Genomic DNA, 26,381 nt, shown 5'->3' with positions numbered 1-26,381 from the left:
ATCCTGAGGAATAGTTTGTTCAGTTTGCTGTGCTGCCATTGCTGTTAAAGTGGAAGAGGGTTGTTGACCTTGGAAAACATAGTTCCCCCTGTGATAACAGTCAAGTGCCGAGTGACCACGTCTCCCACAAATCTGACACTCCATGTGAAACCCAGTACTTGGACCCTGACCATTTCTGTGAAAACAATTAACCGCAGTATGTCCTCTTTTGTTACAAATCTGACATTCAATCACTGTAGTAGACCTGTTCTCAGTATTCCCATGCCACCCACTCGAACCATATTGTCTGGAAGTACCAGAAGAATATCCAGAAGAAGAACTGGTATTGTAACCCTTACCTTTAAAACCAATGTTAGACTTATAACCAGAATTACCCTTATAATTTGGCTTCTGCATAAATGGAGGTTTGGGACTAGAATTTGGAGCATTACCCATAGGCCTGGCAATTCTTGACACGACCCGATAACCCGACACGACACGACACGAAATTAACAGGTGTTCGGGTCGACACGATAACGAAACGAGTCGTTATCGGGTAACCCGATAAGCACCTGTTAAGATAACGGGTTTGTTCGGGTATACACGTGGGTAACACGATACACGATAAGCAGAATATTAATTTAATAATTTATAACCCTAAAAAAATACTATAATAATTATATATATATATATTAATTTAACAATTTTATACCCCTAAAAACTATAATAATTATATTTATATATATTAAATTAACTATAATAATTATAATAACTATATATACTATAATAATTATACCCAAAATATTAACTATAATAATTATATATATATATAGATATTAAATTTTATACCCCTAAAAACTATAATAATTATACATACAAAATAAATAGATTTAAATCTACTTAATAAATAAATATATATATATATATATACACACACACACCATTGAACTTCATGGGATACGAATTATACGAAACTAATTTCAACGATCCAACCGTCAAACATGTTTGTATATACTTCGAGATCGCATACGCCAAAAATTGAAAAAAAAAAAACATTCAGAGAGCAAGTAACGGGACAAAACTTTTCGACGGTTATAAACGAAAAATCACGATTTAACGGTCATTTTAACTCCGATTTTGATGATTTTTTACAACTACACTCCTTGACCCTATATGAATACAATGATTGAATTCGATCTTCAATTTAAAATATTTACACTAGTGTATGAATAAACTCTTAAGTATTAGTGAATCTATTGTTTTGATGGGATACTCATTCTACAAAACTAGTTTCAATGATCCAACCGTCAAACATGTTTGTATATACTTCGAGATCGCATACGCCAAAAATTGCAAAAAACAAACATTCAGAGATCAAGTAATGGAACAAAAGTTTTCGACGGTTATAAACGAAAAATCACGATTTAACGGTTATTTTAACTCCGATTTTGATGATTTTTTAAAACTACACTCCTTGACCCTATATGAATACAAGTAATGAATTCGATCTTCAATTTAAAATATTTACACTAGTAGATACCACAAAATTTTATGTTATACTTAATAAAAGTATGAATAAACTATTAAGTATTAGTGAATCTATTGTTTTGATGGGATACTCATTCTACGAAACTAGTTTCAAAGATCCAACCGTCAAACATGTTTGTATATACTTCGAGATCGCATACGTCAAAAATTACAAAAAACAAACATTCAGAGATCAATTAACGGGACAAAACTTTTCGACGGTTATAAAAAGAAAACTCACGATTTAACGGTCATTTTAACTCTGATTTTGATGATTTTTTGCAGCTACCCTCCTTGACCTTATATGAATACAATGATTGAATTCGATCTTCAATTTAAAATATTTACACTAGTGGATACCACAAAATCTTATATTATACTTAATAAAAGTATGAATAAATTATTAAGTATTAGTGAATCTATTGTTTTGATGGGATACTCATTCTACGAAACTAGTTTCAATGATCCAACCGTCAAACATGTTTATATATACTTCGAGATCGCATACGCCAAAAATTGAAAAAAACAAACATTCAGATATCAAGTAACGGGACAAAACATTTCAACGGTTATAAACGAAAAATCACGATTTAACGGTCATTTTAACTCCGATTTTGATGATTTTTTACAACTACACTCCTTGACCCTATATGAATACAATGATTGAATTCGATCTTCAATTTAAAATATTTACACTAGTGGATACCACAAAATCTTATGTTATACTTAATAAAAGTATGAATAAACTGTATTAGTGAATCTATTGTTTTGATGGGATACTCATTCTACGAAACTAGTTTTAATGATCCAACCGTCAAACATGTTTTTATATATTTCGAGATCGCATACGCCAAAAATTGCAAAAAACAAACATTCAGAGAGCAAGTAACGGGACAAAACTTTTCGACGGTTATAAACGAAAAATCACGATTTAATGGTTAATTTAACTCCGATTTTGATGATTTTTTACAACTACACTCCTTGACCTTATATGAATACAATGATTGAATTCGATCTTCAATTTAAAATATTTACACTAGTTATACTTAATAAAAGTATGAATAAACTATTAAGTATTAGTGAATCTATTGTTTTGATGGGATACTCATTCTACGAAACTAGTTTCAATGATCCAACCGTCAAACATGTTTGTATATACTTCGAGATCGCATACGTCAAAAATTACAAAAAACAAACATTCAGAGATCAAGTAACGGGACAAAACTTTTCGATGGTTATAAAAAGAAAAATCACGATTTAACGGTCATTTTAACTCTGATTTGGATGATTTTTTGCAGCTGCACTCCTTGACCTTATATGAATACAATGATTGAATTCGATCTTCAATTTAAAATATTTACACTAGTGAATACCACAAAATCTTATTTATACCTAATAAAAGTATGAATAAACTATTAAGTATTAGTGAATCTATTGTTTTGATGGGATACTCATTCTACGAAACTAGTTTCAAAGATCCAACCGTCAAACATGTTTGTATATACTTCGAGATCGCATACGTCAAAAATTAAAAAAAACAAACATTCAGAGATCAAGTAACGGGACAAAAGTTTTCGACAGTTATAAACGAAAAATCACGATTTTACGGTCATTTTAACTCCGATTTTGATGTTTTTTTACAACCACACTCCTTGACCCTATATGAATACAATGATTGAATTCGATCTTCAATTTAAAATATTTACACTAGTAGATACCACAAAATCTTATATTATACTTAATAAAAGTGTAAATAAACTATTAAGTATTAGTGAATCTATTGTTTTGATGGGATACTCATTCTATGAAACTAGTTTCAATGATCCAACCGTCAAACATGTTTATATATACTTCGAGATTGCATACGCCAAAAATTGCAAAAAACAAACATTCAGAGATCAAGTAACGGGACAAAACTTTTCGACGGTTATAAACCAAAAATCACGATTTAACGGTCATTTTAACTCCGATTTTGATGATTTTTTACAACTACACTCCTTGACCCTATATGAATACAATGATTGAATTCGATCTTCAATTTAAAATATTTACACTAGTGGAAACCAAAAAATCTTATGTTATACTTAATAAAAGTATGAATAAACTCTTAAGTATTAGTGAATCTATTGTTTTGATGGGATACTCATTCTACGAAACTAGTTTCAATGATCAAACGTCAAACATGTTTGTATATATTTCGAGATCGCATAGGCCAAAAATTGCAAAAAACAAACATTCAGAGAGCACGTAACAGGACAAAACTTTTCGACGGTTATAAACGAAAAATCACGATTTAACGGTTAATTTAACTTCGATTTTGATGATTTTTTACAACTACACTCCTTGACCTTATATGAATACAATGATTGAATTCGATCTCAATTTCAAATATTTACACTAGTGGATACCACAAAATCTTATGTTTATACTTAATAAAAGTATGGTATAGTACTATTGTTTTATTTTTTTTCATAATTATTTTGGTAAACTTCTCATAATTTGAATGATTTTTAATGTTTGGTTTTTCTATGCTTAGTTTATGCAGAAGATAGTTATGACGTGGAAAACCATACTGAAAACATCATCAACATAACTCTTGAAGGCAATAGATCAAGCCAAAGTTCCAATGCAATTTCATGATGATCGATATAAATCGAGAATTTTGTAAATTGAGGTTTAAACTTTTGAGAAAGATTTCACAACCTTGAAAACAAAAACTGTTTCATTTTGCATATCCTTGCACATTTAAAATTTGTAATAGATTAGTAGTGTATGTATTATTTTTTTATTAGGCTCTTATTTTCGAGTGTAGATGTAGTACTTAAACGACAAATGTGTTTTAATGTTTTGAAGTAATATTTATGTGGTAATGTGTGGTATGTGCAAATTTAAGAAAAAAAATATATTTTTCTTAACGGGTCATAACGGGTCGGGTCACTTTACCCGTTGGGTAAAGTGACACGACCTGTTTAGGACCCGTTAAGATAACGGGTGTGACACGACACGACCCGTTAAGATAACAGGTGTTACACGAAAACGACACGAACACGACTGACACGACCCGTTTGCCAGGCCTAATTACCCATATAACCAAAACCATAAGGAATAGAAGAATGAACTGGAGGAGGAAACTGTTGAGGGATTAATGGCTGTGGATATTGCTGTGGGAGGAAAAATGGAGATGAATATTGGTGCATATAAGGATCAGCAGAATAAGGGTATGGACAAGAGGTAAGAACACCTCCAGTTGTTGCTGGTAAATGGCTATGCCTTGCAGGATTAGAACCCGAAGCTGATGAATCACCCGGAGTAGATTGAGACCCTTGAACATATAATGCAGAAAGATTATTAGACACACCACTGGATTCACCTTCAATCTCTTTTTCTGCCCCAAGCAACAAAGCCCTAAATTCTTTCAAAGAAATAGAAGACTCTCTGGCTAATATGACTGTTCGAATGATGGCAAACTCTTTTGGTAACCCAGCTAACCCAGCAATTATCACATCATTATCAGAAATGAGTTCTCCAGCAGCAGTTAACTGTTCCCTTATATTTTTCAACCTTAACAGATATCTATCAATCGAATCGCCGCCTTTCTGAATTGTATGCAATTCAGTCTTTAGATGATTAACTCTAGATTTGGACACTGAAGCAAATCGATCCACAAGATTTGACCAAGCCTCACACGCAGTTACACACCCAAGAACATATTCAATAGCCTAATCAGACAAAGTGGCTAATAAAAGACTCAACAATGCCATATCTGTGGATTCCCAGTCAACATACGCATCAGTAAGTGCAGAAGTAACACCTCTCTCAGGATGAATGACAAATTTGGGTGGACACACAAGAGTCCCATCAAAATGCCCAAACAATTTAAACCCTTTCAACACAGACTTAAACTGAAATGCCCACTTTGCAAAATTATCTTCCTTCAATTTGATAGTAATCATGCCCAGCAGATTTTCAACTTTCACACTAGAATTAGTCATGACTTCTCAATGCAACAAAACAGAACCGTTCAAGAAACTACAAACACACCCAACTGTTCTACAGAAAGACAGAAAATGAGAGACTGAAACTCCCGCAGTAATCAAGAAAGACTGAAACTTTCTTAGAAATCAAGAGAGAATGAAACTCCCGTAGTAATCAAGAAAGACTGAAACTTTCTTATGAATCAAGAGAGACTGAAACTCTCGTAGTAATCAAACACAAGAATTCGGAATCAAACACACAACATTCGGAAATCTTTGAACAGCTAATCAGGACTGAAACCCAATTACCCAGTAGAAAAACAAACACAATATCACCTGAATTGACGCTTGTGATGAAGAACACCCCAAATCTCCAGAACTTCACTCACGGCGAAATCCTCAGCGACTCTTCGATTGTGAATTGCAGCAGCGGAAGACCTAGGATCGACAACGGCAGTGAGCCAATGCCGGCGATGATACCATATTAACTCTAAAGAATCAATGAAATCTTGAGACTAAAGAAAATGAAGAACAAGTAGTAAGAAAGAGAGAGATAGACGTTTCTGTTTTCAATGAATAGTAGAAAGCTTTATGATTACATGATACTGCTCTAAGTCTCTAAACAAGGCTTATATAGAAACTATAATGAGCAGATTTACACTTTTACCCTTCCAACAAACTCTAACTCTAACTGTTTTTCAACAAACTCAATCTAATCCAAATTTAACAAACTCAATCTAATCCAAATCTATATGGTTAATATTCTTGAGCTGATTTATAGTAGCAACTCAAAATTTTATGTTTCTTGTATAATCATTTTCTGCAGATTAATGAAATTATATATATATATATATATATATATATATATATTTTTACAGAATTCTTGAGCTGATCTATTGTAGCAACTCAAAATTTTATGTTTGATGCATCATGCATGTACAGTGTATATAAGGATGGTAATAGGATTTTCTTTTAGGTAACATATGGTAATGTACAGTGAATTTGTTTGAACAAAACAACCAAATTGCGGTGGAGTGGGGGTGATTGTGAGAAACTGGGAAGGAGCTTTTGTTGCCGCGTTCGCATGTCAATGCTTGGTAGCATCTTGTGTTCGGGCTAGATTTGTCTCTTGCATAACTTCCCTTATCTTGCATGTCGGGCAAGGTTTGTTGCTTGATCTTCTACAATATAAGTTTATTATTAGTTTGAATGATGCCTTTGTGGGGTCTTTGTTAGGCCCTGAGGCTCGCAATCAAAGCTAATATAAGTTTGAGCGTGCCATTGTTCTTTTTATTTAATAGATTGTTTTATTGGTTGTTTTAGTTCATTGTTTACTTGCGCCACAAGTCCTCCTTGGTTTATCAAGATTGTTCATAGATGAGTTAAGTCTGTATTAAGTATTTTTCTTGCCTTTAGATCAAAGACTTTTTATTTATAATACCATATGTTCATATATGAAGGAAATCAAGATCATTCAAGTTATTTCCTTAGTTATTAGTTTAGGCCGACAACAAGGAAACAAGAATTATTAGTTGACACGATCAATCAAGTATAAAACTAAGTAGTTAAAATGACATAGGATCTAATGAAAGATGTATAAACAATAGATTTACTTTATGTAAGTACAAATAAAGGAGATTCGGGCATGATTACAACCTTGGCAAGCAAGGTTTGTTTTCTAGCAGACACTTCTCCTTGTATTTTACAGAGATTTGAGTCTTGGAAAATGAAAATATAAACAAGGTTTGCTTAAAAGGATTCAATACTACGACAAAGGGAATGGTAGCAGAGCTTCTAATAAGTGACAAAAGATAGCTTTCTATAGTGGACCTGCGACTAAAGAAAGGGAAAATGGGTGAATAAACTAAAGTTTTATGGTTTTCGATGTTGAATGCAGAATTGAGTGTTGCTTGATTGATTGGTTGAGAGAGAGTTTTTGCTTGTGTTCCTTGTCGCTTTTATAGACTTCACTAGCCCAATTGTCCAAGCCTTCCCTTTTGAAGATGGCTTCCAAAGCACGGTAAGTCATCATCTGCTTATTAATTACCTACCCATGTCATGGAAAAGTACCTTCTTTTTTTTTCAGGGTGAGCTGCCCTCTATTGCTTGTAGAAATGGTTTTAAATTCATCTTGGGCTGCCACCTATCCCAACCCACTTCCTTTCTTATTTTGTATGCCTGAGCCTTCATTTGCCTTGAACCCAATATTAAATATCCACCCAAACAAATTGTATGCTAGAGGTGGAGGTAAGTGCAGCAAGAAGCGCTGCGGTTTTTCCTCAGTGGATTGGGTTGAGTGGACAACGATGTGTGATGGAAGGAGACAAGGTGATCATCATAGCTGCGATGAACGGGCACGGAGAGGATTGCTCTCCGATTGGCCCTATTATTAATGATGCTCGGGAATTGATTAAAGGTTTTCATATACAGCTGACCATGTTAAAAGAGAGGCTAACCAAGTTGCCCATAGACTTGTTCGTGCGGGTATAGGTTGTGTTCAGGATTTGGTGTGGCATGAAGAACCTTCGAATTTAATCACGGATGTACTACTTGGAGATGCCTCCAATTAATTGTATCCATTTAAATTTCGTTGTGAGGATAGCTAACTCTTAGTTTATTTGTACGGTACACTTTTTTTCCTTTGGACCAAGTTAAAATTCCTGACAAGATTTTTATCGAGACCAGTGTAAGCACATTATCCTCACTTTGTACGTTTTTTTTCTTCTAAATGAACATCTTACTTTTCTCATAAAAAAAACAAAAATAAATAAACGCGTCATCTATTTCTGGAACAATATGAGCCACACCCTGAGGTCACGTTTGATTTGCACTACTAGATAAGGGTATTGATTCTGGTAACTATACATCCCACTAATTCCACCATGCACATCCCACCACTTTTAATTAATTCATTTTGACCATAATACTGCAAGCTTGCCTAACAAATCGATCAGAATACACTCATATTCTGGAGCAAAAAGGAGGAAAATAATGAAATATATAATATAAGATGAATACATATATTCTTACAATTGTCCTGTCTTTGTTCCATATTTTATTATAGTAAAACGAGAACTCTACTACGAGGCTATTCCTTTTTATTAACTTTAATTATAAGTCATTGCACGCTCATATTATATAACGAAACATTTGTGACATCATGTGATATTGTTACGGAAAATTGATTTCATTTCCTACGGAAAAAAAAATCCAAGAACATTGATTTCATTTGCTAACATATTTGGACTTCACAATTTTATAAGTTCTTAAAATCATTAAGAACTACTAATATATCTTTATTATAAGATTTAAAACTATTATATATATGCAATTTTTCACCATATTAAGTCACATGACTTGTATGTGGTACATTCTCAAGGGTAGATTTAACATTTTCTATTTAGTTTAATGTATAACCTTTTTCTTATTCTTAAAAAAAATAAAAAAAGTATGACCTTTTTTTATTGAAAAAAATTATGTATGGTTTTAACTTTGAATGGTAAATTGATAGCTAGATTCATTACATGCATGCAACATTAAGGGTTTATGGAGAGAAAGGGACAATACTACCATCCTCTAAAGGGTGTCACGTTAAGTCAAGTGACTTAAAAATGAATGGGAATTATGGAGGCAGATTCTCTCTGCCCTCCCACTTCTCGTGTCCTCATTTGCCCTCCTGTTTTATGTGGTCATGGTTAAGCCACATCAACATTTTATATTATTTTTTTATAGAGATAATAAGACAAAAAGGAATAGTAATATAAAATGTTGACGTGGTTTAACCGTGACCACACAAACAAAATAGCACAGGAAGGCATGGGAAGCGGGAGGGCAGAGAATCTGCCTTCGGGAATTAATTGATAAAGTAGCTTCAAATATTATAGTACTGAAATTAATTGGCAGGTTTTAATTAGTTCAAAAGGATTACTTTTTTCTGACATAATATGTTAAGTTAAATTTCGATGGCTCTGTTTCTGCAGGCAGGGGTGCTGCGACTTTTGTTATGTGAGACCATGAAGGGACTCCTATTGGTGCTGGAGTTTTGTGTCTAGGTGAAGGAGGAGGATTCTCTTCCCCCCTATTCCCATCCATTTCCCTCATCTTCTCTCACATATTGTTTTTTGTCTTATTGTCTCTATAAAAAAATCAATATAAGATGTTGACGTTAGGCTTGGCAAACGAGTTGTGTCTGTCGTGCTCGTGTAACACTGTTATCTTAATCTGTCGTGTTGTGTCACACCCGTTATCTTAACGGGTCATTAACAGGTCGGGTCACTTTACCCATTGGGTAAAGTGACCCAACCCATTATAATCCGTTAAGAAAAATAATTTTTTTCTTTTCTTAAATTTGTACATACCACACATTGCCACATAAATATTACTTCAAAACATTAAAACACATTTGTCGTTTAAGTACTACATCTACACTCGAAAATAAGAGCCTAATAAAAAAACATACATACACTACTAGTTTATTACAAAATATTAAATGTGCAAGTCATTAGTTTTAATTTTAATGAAAACCCCATGTGACATCCCACATCGCCCAGGGAAGTGATCCTTAAATGTATATTCACATCCCTACCTAGCACGAGGTTTTTTGGGAACTCACGAGCAACTTCCCAGTAGGTCACCCATCCTGGGAGTGCTCTAGCCTCCTTCTCGCTTAACTTCGAAGTTCCTACGAAACCCGAAGCCAGTGAGCTCCCAAAAGGCCTCGTGCTAGGTAGGGATGGGAATATACATTTAAGGATCACTCCCCTGGGCGATGTGTACGTATCAAAGTTTGGTGACGATCTGACGGTTGGATCGTCGATTCACCTTTTGGCCTAACCATGAATCGTATCGAAATTAAGTCCAAATAATCAACCAACGTTAAGCCACTATCAAAACTGAACTCAGGACATCAAATATAGCTTAAAAATAACATTGGCGGGCCACTGGCCACGTGCCACCGCACGCGCCGCTGTGGGTGGCGGTCGGCCGCCCCGGCTCGCCGAAAAATCCAACTATTTCCAAAAATTAGCAAAATTTACAGAAATGAAGATCTCAATGAATAGAGCAACTTTCATACCTGTGGCCAAGGCCAATTCGGTCGGCAAGGCCTCCAATTTCAACAAAACCCGTCGGAAACCCTAGATTTTGGGTGTGCTCAATCCGTCCTTAAATCAACTCCGCCGTCCCAACCATTGCTTGGGCTTACCATTCCCTCACGGTTTTGTTTTTGGAAACTCACGAGCAACTTCCTAATGGGTCACCCATCCTGGGAGTGCTCTAGCCTCCTTCTCGCTTAACTTCGAAGTTCTTATGGAACTCGAAGCCAGTGAGCTCCCAAAAGGTCTCGTGCTAGGTAGGGATGGGAATATACATTTAAGGATCACTCCCCTGAGTGATGTGGGATGTCACACCCCAAATCACTAGTTTTTGAAAAAAAACATAGAATACCCAAAAATACAAAATTCATACCTTTAGCGTGTGCTTGCCTGTGTATGGTTTTCTTGTGGCTACCAGAGTCGAGTTGAACGAAGTGAACGGAGGAGGATGCGAGAGAGATGTGGATTAAGGAGACGGTACGGGAGTAAGTTTAGACTGGAGAGATCAGAGTGAATGAGAGAGAAGAAAAAGATAGCCTCCAACCCAATGCACAATGGACGGCTGAGATTAAATCTCAACTGATCCAATGGTCACCAATTTTTTAAATTTAATTTAATATATATAATTATTATAGTTTTTTAGGGGTCTAAAATTGTTAAATTAATATATATAATTATTATAGGGGTGTGCTATCCACACACCCCTTTTTACTTCTCCCACACCCCTTGTTAATTTTTGTCCTTTGATCTTCTTCAATTCATCCAATCCGACGGCCGAAAATTAAAAGGGTGTGAGAGAAGTAAAAAGGGGTGTGTGGATATCATATCCCTTATTATAATATTTTTTTGGGGTTATAAAATTATAAAATTAATATTTTGCTTATCGTGTATCGTATTACCCACGTGTATACCCGAACCAACCCGTTATCTTAACATGTGCTTATCGGGTTACCTGATAACAACCCGATTCGTTATCGTGTCGACCCGAACACCTGTTAATTTCGTATCGTGTCTTGTTGGGTTATCGAGTCATGTCAGGAATTATAAGACATAGTTGACGTGGATAAATCGTAACCGTTCAAATAAGAAGGGAGGAAAGAGAAAAGAGATTAGAAGGGGAGAGAATCCTCCTCCTTGGGTGAAACCAATATCAATGTGGCTGAGACTACTCTCTAAAAGAAGGGCTGATGTTGGCCAAGCAAAAGGGTGTCCAAAGGTTATGGGTGGAAGGGGACTCGTTGCTTATCATTCAGCTCGCACGTGGAGTGTGGAAGCCTCGTTGCCATATCCACCAGATCATTAGTGACATTATTGGATCTGCAACTAAATTCGTTGAGATTTCCTGGCATCATCTTTTTAAAGAAGCAAACTTTGCTGCTGAAGCTATTGCGCATGTCGGCCTTTTTATTGATAACCCTCACTTTTGGAACTTTTGTTGGCCCCTGAGGCTTTGACCCCCTGTAGATTTGACATTCAGGTAACTGGTTGTACTAGATGTTTCAGTCTTTAATAAATGATTTGTTTATCCAAAAAAAAAAAAAAAAAAAACTAGCTAGGGACTTAATTGACACTTGAGTAATAATTCAATGACCAATTTAGCAGTTTACTCATATTTAGAATGTGTCATAAGGACCTAGAATGCTAGAAGATAGACAGATGGATCATTGAAATACATTATGGTGTTGACTCTAATAAAGTGTGTCCAAATATGTGTTTCTCGATCTTTACCTATTTATATTAATAATAATTTTTTTGAACACTATAGTATCTATACACTAAAGGGTGGGGAAGCGGGTTAAGCCTTACGATAAGCTTCCCATAATAATGTGGTTCAACTTCGCCTTTGGCGAAAATTGAACTTAAGACCTCTCACTTACAAGTGAGGAGGAATACCACTAAGTGAAGATAAATATCACTAGACCATAGTACTAAGTGATAATAATAATAATAATAAATTTTAAGTACTAATAGATTGTCCAAAAACAAAAACAAAAACAAAAAAAAAACAACGGTATGAATAGGCTAGTGCTATCTACACACCCATTTTTACCTCTCACCTACACTCTTCTCAATTTTCGGTCTTCGGATGAATGAATTGAAGAAGATCAATGGACAAAAATTAACAAGAGTGTGCTGGAGGTACAAAATGGTGTGTGAATAACACTATTCTAAAGATATTGAGGTAGTTTATCTAGAACTCCTCAGCGCATTAAGCCTAATCATGAGCTTGATTCAAAGGAGCAAAACTTGACCTAATCTTCCACTGAAAAGTAGCACCAGACAGACAATTCACAATCCATTTGTAAGTTCCAAAGAGCGACCAGTATAGTGCTTTGAAAATGTGTGATGCTTTAGACATTTTACTTTTAATACTAACATTCGTGGCTAGCTTGAATTCGTCTTTCAACATCATTCGTGGAAGTTTAATTTCTCCAGAACTAGGTCAATATCCCATAAGTAATGTCAAGTTTATTATATTGGCTGGTGAGACTTTTGACAAGGTTGAATGAAAAATAAAAACAAAGTAAACAATTGCAACTCTAGTCACAATCAATATCTTAAAAACTTATAAAAAAAAAAAGTCAACAATTTCGCCTCCAGTCACAACCAATATCTTAGAAGCTTCTTATATATGTATATATACCGATTGCGTTCTTTGATATATCTCATAAATCCAACATGTTCTTCTTCAAATCAATCCCTCTGGGTCTCTTAGTGCTTTGCCTTTTACACCATTCTGCAATTGGTGCCTCCCCACTTTACCATTTTTGTTTCAGCCCAGAAAACTACACTGCTGATAGTCCATATGGTGCCAACTTGAACTCATTGTTCAGTCTTTTATACACCAAGGTTCCTCCTACTGGCTTTGGCCTTGGCTCAACTGGCCAAGCTAAAAACCAAGTGAATGGCTTGGCCCTTTGCCGCGGTGATGTCTCAAGCAAAGATTGCAATACTTGCGTGGTTGACGCAAGCAAAGAGATTCGCGAGCGCTGCCCTTATCGTAAAGGAGCCATAATTTGGTACGATCACTGCCTTTTAAAGTACTCAGATGTGAGCTTTTTTGGGCAAATTGATAGCAGGAACAGGTTCTATATGTGGAACGTCCAAGAAGTAGAGAATGGGACACTATTCAATGAGAAAGTTAAAGAGTTGTTAAGTGGGTTATCCAATGAAGCTTCTGAAGCTAATCAAAAGCTTTATGCTACTGGTGAGGTACAACTCGATACATTCACAACCGTTTATGGCATTGCTCAATGCACGAGGGACCTCTCTGGCGTTGATTGTAAAAAGTGTCTAGATAGTGCAATAAGCGAACTCCCAAACTGCTGCGATGCAAAACGAGGTGGGCGTGTTGTAGGTGGGAGCTGTAACTTTCGATATGAACTGTATCCCATTGTCAATACTTAAGAGTATAATTATTCTGTACAATGTGATCGACGTCATGTTATGCTTGCTAATAAATGATGTTCAGATGATATTTGAATGTCTTTCTTGACAAATTTGTCCAAGGATATGGATCTGTGTTTACTGATTGTGTTTGTGTTATAAAAGAAAAGTATTATGGTATTGAGTAGTTTTATGAGATTGTATTTATTTTCGAAGTTAGCATTGAGTGGGAATATGCTGATTTTATATATAAAACTTGTATATTTCATCATGAGATCTTTACAAAATTACAAGACATATATATGAGATTGGAATTGAGTGAGGGAAGGCATAGAATGCGGGACAACACACCTCAATCTTCTCAGCACAATCAGCTGCCATAATTCAAGGAAAAAAGGTGGTATTCACAACTCATCACAAGATAAGGTGATGGGGAGTGGTGACTACAACCTAATATCTAGGTTTTCTTGTCTATGTAAATATGTGGTTGCTTGTGCAATTAAGATTGATTTATTTACGGTTTTGAATAAGCCCTGTATCTTGTTCTCTTATAAATACTTACCTTATGGAGAATAATGAAGTACTTGTTATGAATATACTTTTAGCATCTGCGTATTGTGTAAATCATTAATAGATTATATTTAGGATATTAGAAGATCTTTTTCCTTTAGGATCGTATTAATTGCAAGGCAAGGAATCTTCCTTGGTTTATTATAAATAAAGGCACAATGAATGAGAAATAACACACAGAATTCCTCAATCCAATTCTCCATCTCTCTCTCTCTATGCCGCACCCTCATTTTGCCTCAATTAATTATAGGCCACAATACATTATCAGCACGCTCTTGATGCTTTGCTACAGAGAATTTGTTCATCTTCAATTAGGAGAGTATTACATTTCAATTATTATTATTTGATTTAATTTTTGTTTTATTGAATTCATACACTTTTATTGATTCAATTTATTTTTCTTGTGTTGAATGTGATACAAACTTTGAAGATGGAAATTTGAAATTTGGAGGAGGAACTCCTACAAACCAATTCATCAATACCATCACGTAATCCAGCTTCTTCCAAAATAGCGATGTTTATCTTAATATTTTTTCATCTTTGACTACATGAACCTTCACCATAATACGTGAACTAACTTTATATTTTACGAATTTTAAATTCTACATAAATTGTGCATATATTATACTCAAAATATTGCCAAATTATGGGAATTTATATTAGGAATTTGAAAACAAAAAAATTAGGCCAACTGCCTGAGCTGCTGGAGCCAAGCCACCAAGATAAATCAAGCCCAAAAAAACCATGAGTGTCACGCTGGTTCTGCCCACTTGCCTACATGTATACACATGCTAAGTAATGAATGTTTTAGTGCTATGTTGTTTGTAGCAAATTAAAATTTGGCATATCTGTTTTTGGTTTGTGGGATAATGATTTTGACTCAATATAAGGGTTGTGGTATCTAAGAATCAGGTTGCTAGCATGATCCATTTCTATGGCTATCTAATTTCTGGCATTGTATTTGATCTTATTATGTATATCATTACTATTTTTGAAGATAAATTAATAAATGGCAGAAGGTTCCCAGTTTCATGAGATTGATACATTTGAGATTGCTTATGCCTTGAAGAACAAAAACTAGACCAATGAAACAGCCAAGTCCAAATTTGTAAGTCTAAAATGGGTGAAATTTTTAGTTGTGATGGGAACATGGATGGTGCACCACATGTTTTTATGCAAGTGGTGGAAAATTTTAATTTTTAAGTTATTAACCTTTTAACACACATAACCCACCATTTATATAGAGACACGTAGTGTACCACCTCATGTGACGGTCACACTGAAAAATCTCTCCTAAAATGGAATTAATGCTTTAGTGTTTTAGTGTTGTTTAATAATTAAGCTGTAAATTTTGGACAAAGTTCTACTCTACGCCTTTCTTGTTTTCTTTTAAAGGATGAGACGCTTGTTAGGAAAGAGGATTGTCTTAATGAATTTACAAAGGATTATCCAAAAAATACTCCATTAGATGACATAGCATTATGTGATAAAGATTTTGTCTTCATATCCTTAACTGTGTATTGGGTGTTAAGCCCAGTAGATAGATACGCGGTTTGGGTGATGGCCGAGTTCGTGGGCTTGGTGGATCGACTTCTCGGATGTCAATTAGAGCATGTGAGTTGGAGGAGGAGCTTGCAGAGGAAATAGCTGCTCGACAATTGGAGGAGGATTTTGATGCAACAGGGAGCTTGGTGCATCAGCTACCTGTCAAGCAACTCTTTCCTCTGCCAACTCCTCCTCCAACTAACGCACTCTAAGTGACAATCAAGAAGTCGATCTACCACGCGCACGAACTTGGCCATCACCTAAACCACATATCTGCCTACTGGGCTTAACACCAGTACATCATTAAGGATATGAAGACCAACATCTATATCAAGTACTGCTATGTCATCTAATGGAGTATCCTCTGGATAATCCTTAGCCAATTCATTAAGATAATCCTATTTCCTAGCAACCATATCATCCTTAAAACAAAGGGCATAGATTAGAACTTCGTCTGGAATTTACAGCTTTATTTATTATACAACACTAAAACATAATCAACTTCAGACTTACAAATTTGGACTTGGCAGTCTTATTGGTCCAGTTTTTGCTCTTCTCAGCATAAGCCATGTTAAAAGTGACACACCCCGACCGAGACCAAGGCATGCTGGGCGTCACGTGAGAGTGACGTAGCCATGTGCACAGTGCGGAAGCGATAAAGATAGCAAATATACGAATAATTAAAAACCACATTACTAGAGTACACTACTAAACAGAAGGTGATAGGAGTTAGTTACAACAGTAAATACTCCTAATCAGAGCATAAAGTCTAAGTGCAGTCCAATAGGACAAGTACTAGTTACACAGTACCAGGAATGTCCTACTATTATTCAAATAGGTCAGAACTGCCGAAGATCCCGAGCCACCAACATCAATCTTACTTAGAACCTGGAGGGGCGTAAAACATAAAGCGTGAGTGGGCAAAAACAAATGTTTTACAAAACCATTTCATTATTCAGCATAGCTAACCCCTCGCTGTAAAATATGTACAATTTTCCCTGAATTAAGATACAAGCATATACATACATACATATATATATATATATATATGTGAAATCATATCAATTTAGTTCATGCTTCACATAATCATTTTCATATGTATGCCATGCCAAAATATAACAAAGTAAACAATCTAGGTAAGAATAATTTCATAGAAATGTGATATTTTAGCCAGAACTCCTATGGTAGTCTGTACGGCTAAATTCCTAGCTCAAACTCAATGTAGTCGGAGTCACTTCTATGACCTATATGGCAATATACTGCACATAAGTCAGAACCACTGAAATGGTCTGTACGACAAGATTTGGTGTAATATAGTTATGCTCAATGCTACGCCCTTACGCTAGTTGTGCGATAAATCATTAGTCACCTACGAGTCGGAACCACCTATAGTGGTCTGTACGACAAGACTGTGCACCTAAATTAGATCTAATGTGAGCATATGGTGCGGGAGGTGACATAATATACAGGCATGTGCCAACTCTCTCTAGCTAAATCGCAATCACTCTAGTGCAAGTTATGAGTTCAATGTTCATCAATACATTTATAATCATTCTATTCACAACTAACGCCTTTGTCTTAATCACATCTCATATAGACAATCAACATGTTCATCTCATTTATTGAATGGCTGCATCTAACCTCTCGTTAGACTGCCTATGTACCCTAAATAAGGATCAAACCGTTCGTAGTTCACCTAATCAAACCTAACTTACCCAAACTTACATGTGCCTCCACAGCACCACATTTATATATATATGCAACCATGGAAATGCATATTCAGAATATAAAGTCATTTAGCATATTGTTTCAAAGCATACTTTCATTTAAAACACATTTCTGGGAAATAAATCAAGTATATAACTATATATTGAAAACAAAAGCCCACTCACTGATATGTCGACGGGTCATAACCCCCGAGTCGCCCGTGGATACGCTCGTCCTCGGAATAAGTCTCACCTATATGCGAATTAACTATAAAAATGTTATTTTAAAGCATATAGGCAAAACTAGCTAATAACTTCTCATACATAGCTCAAAATAGGTATATGAATATATCAACGTGACCTACACAACCTCACGAACATCGTGATATTTTTAGAAAAAAATTTCCTATAGCTCACGCGCTGGGGAGGGCACGGCATCACGTGCCCTCACGCGCATCACCTTTAACCTCTAGATGCCGGAATAGTGCCACCGGCGCCGGATTTTGGGCAGACCCATAACTGCCCATTTCTATCTCATTTTTGCACCATTTTCTACGAAATTTTCACCCAAATGTCACAAATTTCAAGAGGAAGAAGGTTATACCTCTTTGGAGCCTCAAATCCTTTGAAAACACGTCAGAAAAATCTCAACAAAATCGGCCACCTTCGAACCTCGTGATCCCAACATCAAAACCGAGCTAACGAAGCACTCCGAGCTTCGTGAGAACCTCCTAGAGTTCGCTGAAGGCTTGGATTGTCCTAAAACATAACCATTCAAAAGTTCATGAATAGTGTTCAACTTGGGGCTTGAGTTTTCAACGTGAAATCGAACGAGTTCTTACCTGAAATGGGTACCTTTGAACTCGTAGGGTCCTCATGAACATAATGGTACCATTTTCTTCCTCGATCTATGAAGATTTGGCTTAGTTTCAAGGTGGTCCGTACGGAGGAGAGTGAAGAGAGAGTCTGCGAGAGGAGAGAGAGAGCACGGGAAAGAGAGAAAAGGGTATAGATTTGTGTGGTCCAAAAATGCACACCAATCCCAACTCTTTAATCTTTTAGTTCTAATTGGGTCCAATTAGTTAGGGATAGAACTAATTGACTCAATTTGACTCAATTCTTTAATTCCACACAAACACACATCCGACGCTCAAGGGTAAATATGTCTTTTCACAACCACGATGATAAAATAAAGTACATTTCTGGGACGGACTGTGACAAAAAGTAATCTTAGGGAATTGCAAACCTGCCTGTTAGCTTCAAATATAGTAATGATCAATGTATAAAATCAAATACAAATGAGAAAAATTGTATAGCCATAGAAATGGATCCTGCTAGCAACCAGATTCTTAAATACCACAACCCTTATATTGAGTAAAAATCATTATCCAACAAACCAAAAGCAAATATGCCAAATTTTAATTTGCTACAAACAACATAGCACTAAAACATTCATTACTTAACCTGTGTATACTCCTCCGTTATGTAGGCAAATGGGCACGAACCAGCGTAACACTCATACTTATTTTGGGCTCGATTTTTCTTGTTAGCATTCGATTGCTTCTGCATTTTGCAACAAAATAATGGTTTCTTAGCTAGTGCACATATACTTGACAAAAAATGTAGACTAAATGCTTTGCAGGTATGAACCAACTAAAAGAACACCATAAACTTCTCTGACTGAAAATGTTCATATAAAAACTCCCACTCCAAGTTCCTCAAGTCTTGAGTTCATCTATTGGCCATGCCTCCTTAGGCGATGTCCACTCTAAAAAGTATGCATGTAACTCATACTTAAATTAAATGTACCGTCTAGACATAAGTCAGTCAACATAATCATAATGTTGTTCAATTTTGGTGTCCAAGTCAAAATTCACCTAAAGATACGTAAAAACAAAGGTTGTGATTTTTATTTCAACAAAATGCAAACCAAAACTTAAAAGAAAGTTAAAAAAGAATACATGCTGTTTCTAAAGTAAAATTCAAGTTGCTATAGAGATTACTACAATGTATATGTCTCAATCAAAGATTATTAATTAATTCTACTCATAGTAATCTCTGAGATGAGGTCTGACTTCGACTCGTCATACATTTTTTTTGCCAATATGCCTTGTTTAGTGGGCAGTGTTGGTGAACAATGGCCCTTGCATCATGTGCCAACAATCTATAAACGACCTTATGTATCGCACACCTATGCACAAGTCTATATACAAACAATACGATTGGTCTTAACCAACCAACATGCCCCGCGTACTGGTGTTTCATCAAGTAAGTTTGGGATAGAACCACCAACACCTACAATGCAAAACCAAAAATGGCATTAATATGCAGTGATGATTAGTGTAACGATATGTGATAATAACTATGCTGATCATGGTGTATAACTTTTATTTATTTTTTATTTCTTACACCAGGTGCGGCCTGATAGAGATAGGTTGTGTGGCTGAGATTTTACCATGTGTATGAATATTAGAGAGGTAGTTAGTTAGTTAAGCTGTTAGAGATAGTGAGAAGTATATAAATACTGATATGTGTACTTGCATAGATGTTAAGAAAATGAATATACAAGAGTTTTCCATTCTCTGCTTATCTCTCTAAATTTCCCGAATATCTTTTCTCTCTCACTACACTTCTGTAGGTTTACATGGTATCAATCGCCATGAAAGCTGACGCTTGATCTCGATCTTCGTCTTCTACCGCTCTGATTCTTCGATAGATCTTCGTTCTCCTTGGTGTTCTTGCTTCTTGTTTCTAGTTCTTGATCGACTTTACTTCGTCTGCTCTCTAATCTAGGGTTTTCTTCGTCCCTAAGGCTCTATAACTGTGATTCCGGTTGCGACTTCGTCTTCTACAATTTGTGCACTCCAGGTGTTTGTTGTGCATTCTTAGTGATTTTTCTGCCAAATTACAAAAGTCTTTCACTCGTCATATAGCAACAATGGTAACTGCTTCTCAATTACAGCTTATTCAATGAACAATAACTGCATTGGTTTCCTCAATCTCTACATCTGTGAATGTTAAACTGGATGATTCGAATTATCTAAATTGGCATTTTCAAATGAAATTACTACTTGAAAGTAATGGAATCCTAGGGTTTGTTGATGGCTCGCATCCCTATCCTGTTCGACTTACATCTCCATCTGGAGAATCTGATATCAATTCATCACATTCATCATCTTCCTCTGTTAATGATGAGTATTTAGTTTGGATGATGCATGATAAAGCCCTGATGCAATTAATCACTGCGTCTTTGAGCCCTATGGCTATGTCCTGTGCTATTGGGAGTACTAGTTCAAGGGATCTCTGGATTCGACTACAAGAACAGTTTTCAACTGTCTCAAAGACTAGCATCTTTCAGATGAAATTGAATCTGCAAACAATTAGAAAGGGCTCTGATTCTATTACTCAGTATTTACAGAAGATAAAAGAAGCTAGAAATTACCTTTCTACTGCTGGGGTTTCTTTTCTTGATGAAGATATCGTTATACTTGCATTGAATGACTTACAAGTAGAGTACAATACATTTCGGACTATGATAAGGGGGCATGAAAGTGTCATATCTTTGAAAGAATTTCAGACACAATTACTTGCTGAAGAAGCCATTCTCGAGTCCTCTGTTAATGCACTGTTTATGACAGCTTTGGTTGCCAATGCTTCTCCTCAACGAGGGCCTAATCAATCCGGTTTCGTATCTGGTGGTTTCAAGCAATTCAATGCCAATAAGAACAAGGGCAAATGTCGATTTAATCAACACCCCAGAGGCTTTTCCCTTAGACAGTACATGCCTACTCAAACCCATGTACTTCAAACTCCAAGTCCTGGTATACTTGGTCAGTTTCCATATACGCAGCAGTCTATTCCTTCGGCCCCACCTGAGAAGCCAAGATGTCAAATTTATGGGAGGTTCAATCACAATACCTGGTTTTGCTTCTATAATGAGAAGGGTCCCAATTATATAAGTGGTGGAGCTAATTTGACTTCCTCTCCAATGTCTTCACATTCACAACAAGGGTACCAATTTTCTCCGGTTGGTGCATATGCACAACAACGAACTCAATCACAGTTTCTTGGACAACAATCTCCATCCCAGGTTCCATTACATGCCTATCATACTATGGTTTCACAACCAAATCCTTCACATGCTTCTACATCTACTTCACAAGTGTGGATCACGGATTCTAGCGCAACCAATCATATGACTGCTGATCTCTCCAACTTATCTCTGGCTTCTCCGTATCCCACTACTGAAGTCATGCAGACCGCCAATGGTGAAGGTTTGCATGTATCTCATATTGGTAACGTTGTTATCAAACCTTCAATACATCCCATCAAGCTGAATTCTGTTTTATATGTGCCTAAAGTATCACAGAATTTGTTATCAGTTCACAAACTCTGCTTAGACAATAACCGTTGGCTTATATTTGATGCCTTCTATTTTTTGGATCCAGGACAAGGCCATATGGATGATCATCTACAAAGGATTGTGCAGTAATGGTCTATACCCCATCTCTTCCCTCACCAATGTTTGTCCTCCAGCTTCTCAAGGCATGGTTCATAATAAAGCTCTTCTTGGTCAGTTTGTTAACCTCATTACCTGGCACAATAGACTAGGACATCCATCTAATTCTGTAGTGTCTCTCATGCTGCATAAATCCAATGTTGTATTCCCTAAAATATCTAGTTCTATAATGTGTCAAAGATGTCTAGAAGGTAAATTCTGCAAGCTTCCTTTTTCACCAAGTGTCAATAAATCCATCATTCCTTTTGAAGTGGTGCATAGTGATCTTTGGGGTCCTGCACCTTGTGTGTCTGTGGATGGATATAGGTACTATGTTACCTTTATTGATGAATGTACCAAGTATTCTTAGATATTTCCCTTGGTCAATAAATCAGATCTTTGTGCTACCTTTATTGGTTTCTATGCTTATGTTCTCACTCAATTTTCTGCAAAAATAAGAATATTGCAAAGTGATAGTGGTGGTGAGTACATAAGTAAACCCCTTCAGTCATTTCTTCTACAAAAAGGCATCTTACACCAAAAATCATGTCCTTACACTCCAGAACAAAATGGCATGGTTGAACGAAAACACAGACATGTCATTGAAACAGCAATCGCATTATTTCAAACAGCTCAAATACCTTCTAAGTTTTGGTCTTTTGCCTGTCAAACAACCATCTATCTTATTAATAGGATGCCTACACCCATTTTATCCAATAAATCTCCATTTGAAGCCCTGTATGGTGCAGTTCCAGTGATTCAACACTTAAGAACCTTTGGTTGTGCTTGTTACCCTCTTCTTAGACCATATAACACAACCAAACTTCAACCAAAAACAACAAAATGTATATTTTTTGGGTTATACATCCATATATAAGGGGTTTATATGTTATGCAGTTTCTCAACACAGGTTCTTTATTTCTAGACATGTTGTGTTCAGTGAACATGATTTTCCTTATAAAGACTTATTGGCACATACCAATTCAAAACCATCATGTTCTCTGCCTTTTGATACTCCATTTTCTCCTCCTATAGTTACACCACAAAATGTTGTCACAACCCTGCCTCAAGATCCTCATACAAGTCATTCATTGTCTAATTTTCCAAGTCCTACTCCGTCACCACTACACTCCTTATCTATTGCATTGTCTCCCCACATATCTCAATCACCAATCACACAACAACCTTCTCAATCCATTACTGGTGCAGTCTTTGACAACAATATCCCTGTGGTACTTGATCATAGTCCTGACACACTTCAAGTGGTTAATTCCATACCACCGCTCAATCTTCATCCTATGCAGACTCGAAGTAAAAGTGGTATCAGTAAGAAAAAGGTGTTTTTGTCTGCACTTGTTGCTTCTAAGGATGTGGATCTGTCCTTCTGTAAACCTTCAACATATAAATCAGCCCTTAAAAGTTCAGTTTGGTTTCAAGCCATGCAAGAGGAGATTAGTGCATTACATGGTCAAGGAACGTGGAGTTTGGTTCCATTACGAGTTCATAAAAATCTGGTAGGGTGCAAATGGGTCTTCAAAATAAAGAGACATTCAATGGGTCAATTGCACGGCATAAGGCTAGGTTGGTTGCTAAAGGATTCAGTCAAGAACTTGGTATTGATTACAGTGACACGTTTAGTCTTGTTGTTAAACCCACCACTGTACGGATTGTTCTAGCACTTGCTGCACATTCAAATGGTCTCTTAGACAACTTGATGTCAAGAATGCCTTCTTACATGGCATTCTTCAAGAGGAAGTATACATGGCTCAGCCACTTGGCTTTGAGGATCCACATAATCCTTCCTTAGTGTGTAAATTGCACAAATCTCTTTATGGATTGAAGCAAGCCCCAAGGGCATGGAATGATCAATTTACCACTTTTCTGCCTAAATTGGGATTTTGCACTACTTACTCTGATTCTTCCTTATTTGTGAAAACTGTTGGATCCTACATTGTGATATTATTGTTATATGTTGATGATATTATCATCACAGGGAGTGCAAACACTGAGATACAACAAGTGATCGCTGCTCTAACCTCAGAATTCGATATCAAGGACTTAGGTCCTCTTCACTTCTTCTTGGGGATTTAAATCTCTCAGACTTCCAATGGTCTTTTTTTGTCACAACAAAAGTATATTCAGGAGTTGCTTGTTAAGACAGAAATGATTGAATCCAAGGCATGTGATACACCCTGTCTCCCCTACAACAGGTTGTTAAAGGATGATGGTGAGCCTTATTCTAATCCATCATTATATCGGAGTATGGTTAGTGCTCTACAATATCTTACATTCACAAGGCCCGACATTGCCTTTTATGTGCATCAAGTGTCTCAGTTTATGCAGAATCTGATGGCATCCCATTTCACTGCAGTAAAGAGGATTTTGAGATATCTGCATGGAACCATGGATGTTGGTATCTCTTATTCCCGAGGAGATTTGGCATTACATGCTTTTAGTGATGCGGATTAGGTAGGTGATCCCAATGATCGCCGTTCTACATCCGGACAGGTTGTGTTCTTAGGCAATAATCCCATTTCTAGGTCTCCAAGAAGCAACAAACTGTCTCAAGATCCTCCACTGAGGCTGAGTATCGGGCCTTATCTTCTACAACAGCAGAGTTTGATTGGATTCAACAAATTCTTGCCTTTCTTCACCTTCCAATCTCTGCACCTCTTGTGTTATTTTGTGATAATCTTTCAGCTATAGCACTGTCCTTTAATCTAGTGCAACATCAACCCACCAAACACATTGAAATTGATGTCCATTTTGTTCGGGAGAGAGTAGCTACACACAAGCTTCTGGTGCAGTTTGTGTCATCAAATGAGCAGTTTGCTGACATTTTAACCAAATGACTCAGTGCTCCATTGTTTCGTGTTCATTGTACCAATCTTATGCTCGGTCCTTCGAAGCATAAGATTGAGGGAGGATGATAGAGATAGGTTGTGTGGCTGAGATTTTACCATGTGTATGAATATTAGAGAGGTAGTTAGTTAGTTAAGCTGTTAGAGATAATGAGAAGTATATAAATACTGATATGTGTACTTGGATAGATGTTAAGAAAATGAATATACAAGAGTTTTCCATTCTCTGCTTCTCTCTCTAAATTTCCCGAATCTCTTCTCTTTCTCACTACACTTCTGTAGGTTTACACGGCCAACTACATTCTCTTTCTAGTAGGTGCTTGAGTAGGCAAATCATTAGGAGTAACATCAAGCTGGGATCCTAAAGGTGTAGTAGCCTCTCCCTGTTGATGAGAAGTTTTCCTAGTGCTAATTACGGATTGGGATTGAGTACAAGGACTAGAGGTCCCGCTCGCACCACTTATGGTAAAGATGAGTACAAGGCGGACAACGCATAGTGTTTTCCTGCCAAGGTCTTGGAGCATCAATATTCCTTGGCTCTAACTGAGAAGTAGTACTCCCGGTCCCACCATCTATAGGATGGGATTGTGTGCGAGGAAGAAAAATCTGCCTCGGAATACAAGGCCTATTCCTCTCTTGACAAAATGTAGGAGGAGCAGCCCTTATAACAGTTGTAGACCGAACTGGGTTGGCAAGGGCAGGATTGAACCTGTTGAGTCGTTGACACAACATTTCATTTCCTTTTTTTTGGATAATCATTGGCATCTAATAAAAACAAGTACAAGTTAAATGTAAATACATGTATGCAATGCACGGGAGTTTTGTTGGTAAGAATAAAAATAAATACATAGACACATAAAAATTCAAATAAAAAAATTTTGCTTCAATTTGTAGGGTACCATAAGTCACAGAAAAATGAAGGATAACTAACACATGCCCTAATGAAGAAAAAAAAAATAGGAATGTTGAATGGTAGCCCAAAGGTTTTGATAACCAAACCAATCTATGAACTAGAATTAATTCGACAAAACCAATCTAGCTATGAACAAAAACCCTTCAACTTAAAACATTTACCAGATGAGAGAGTATGAAACAATTGGTCCATTTGTTAGGGACTCTAATGCATGCAAGGGGACATATGAGATAGCTGAAGAGAGGAGAGAGCGAGAAAAAGAATGGAGATGATCGAGAGACGCGAGAGAGATGATAGAGGCCAAAAAGTGGATGAGACGCAGTTAAGA

The 26,381-nt window shown here is 36.4% G+C and overlaps 1 protein-coding gene and 1 pseudogene across 1 annotated transcript; one reads left to right on the top strand and one right to left on the bottom strand.

Moving 5' to 3' along the window:
- The first annotated feature begins 13,243 nt into the window (after positions 1-13,243).
- Positions 13,244-14,140, top strand: LOC126624698 (cysteine-rich repeat secretory protein 38-like). Its single transcript, XM_050293792.1, has one exon. The coding sequence runs from the start codon at positions 13,253-13,255 to the stop codon at positions 13,979-13,981; it is 729 nt and encodes a 242-aa protein (XP_050149749.1). The 5' UTR covers positions 13,244-13,252; the 3' UTR covers positions 13,982-14,140.
- A 1,995-nt stretch (positions 14,141-16,135) lies between these two features.
- LOC126622540 (uncharacterized) lies at positions 16,136-25,872 on the bottom strand (annotated as a pseudogene).
- Between the last annotated feature and the right edge of the window lie 509 nt (positions 25,873-26,381).

The sequence above is a fragment of the Malus sylvestris genome, chromosome 5 (genome assembly GCF_916048215.2).
Source record: "Malus sylvestris chromosome 5, drMalSylv7.2, whole genome shotgun sequence".
Classification (NCBI taxonomy): domain Eukaryota; kingdom Viridiplantae; phylum Streptophyta; class Magnoliopsida; order Rosales; family Rosaceae; genus Malus; species Malus sylvestris.
This window is presented reverse-complemented; position numbering and strand designations above follow the sequence as displayed.

Excerpts from the sequence above, each read along its gene's own strand:
- LOC126624698 (XM_050293792.1), top strand. The coding sequence starts at position 13,253 with ATGTTCTTCTTCAAATCAATCCCTCTGGGTCTCTTAGTGCTTTGCCTT.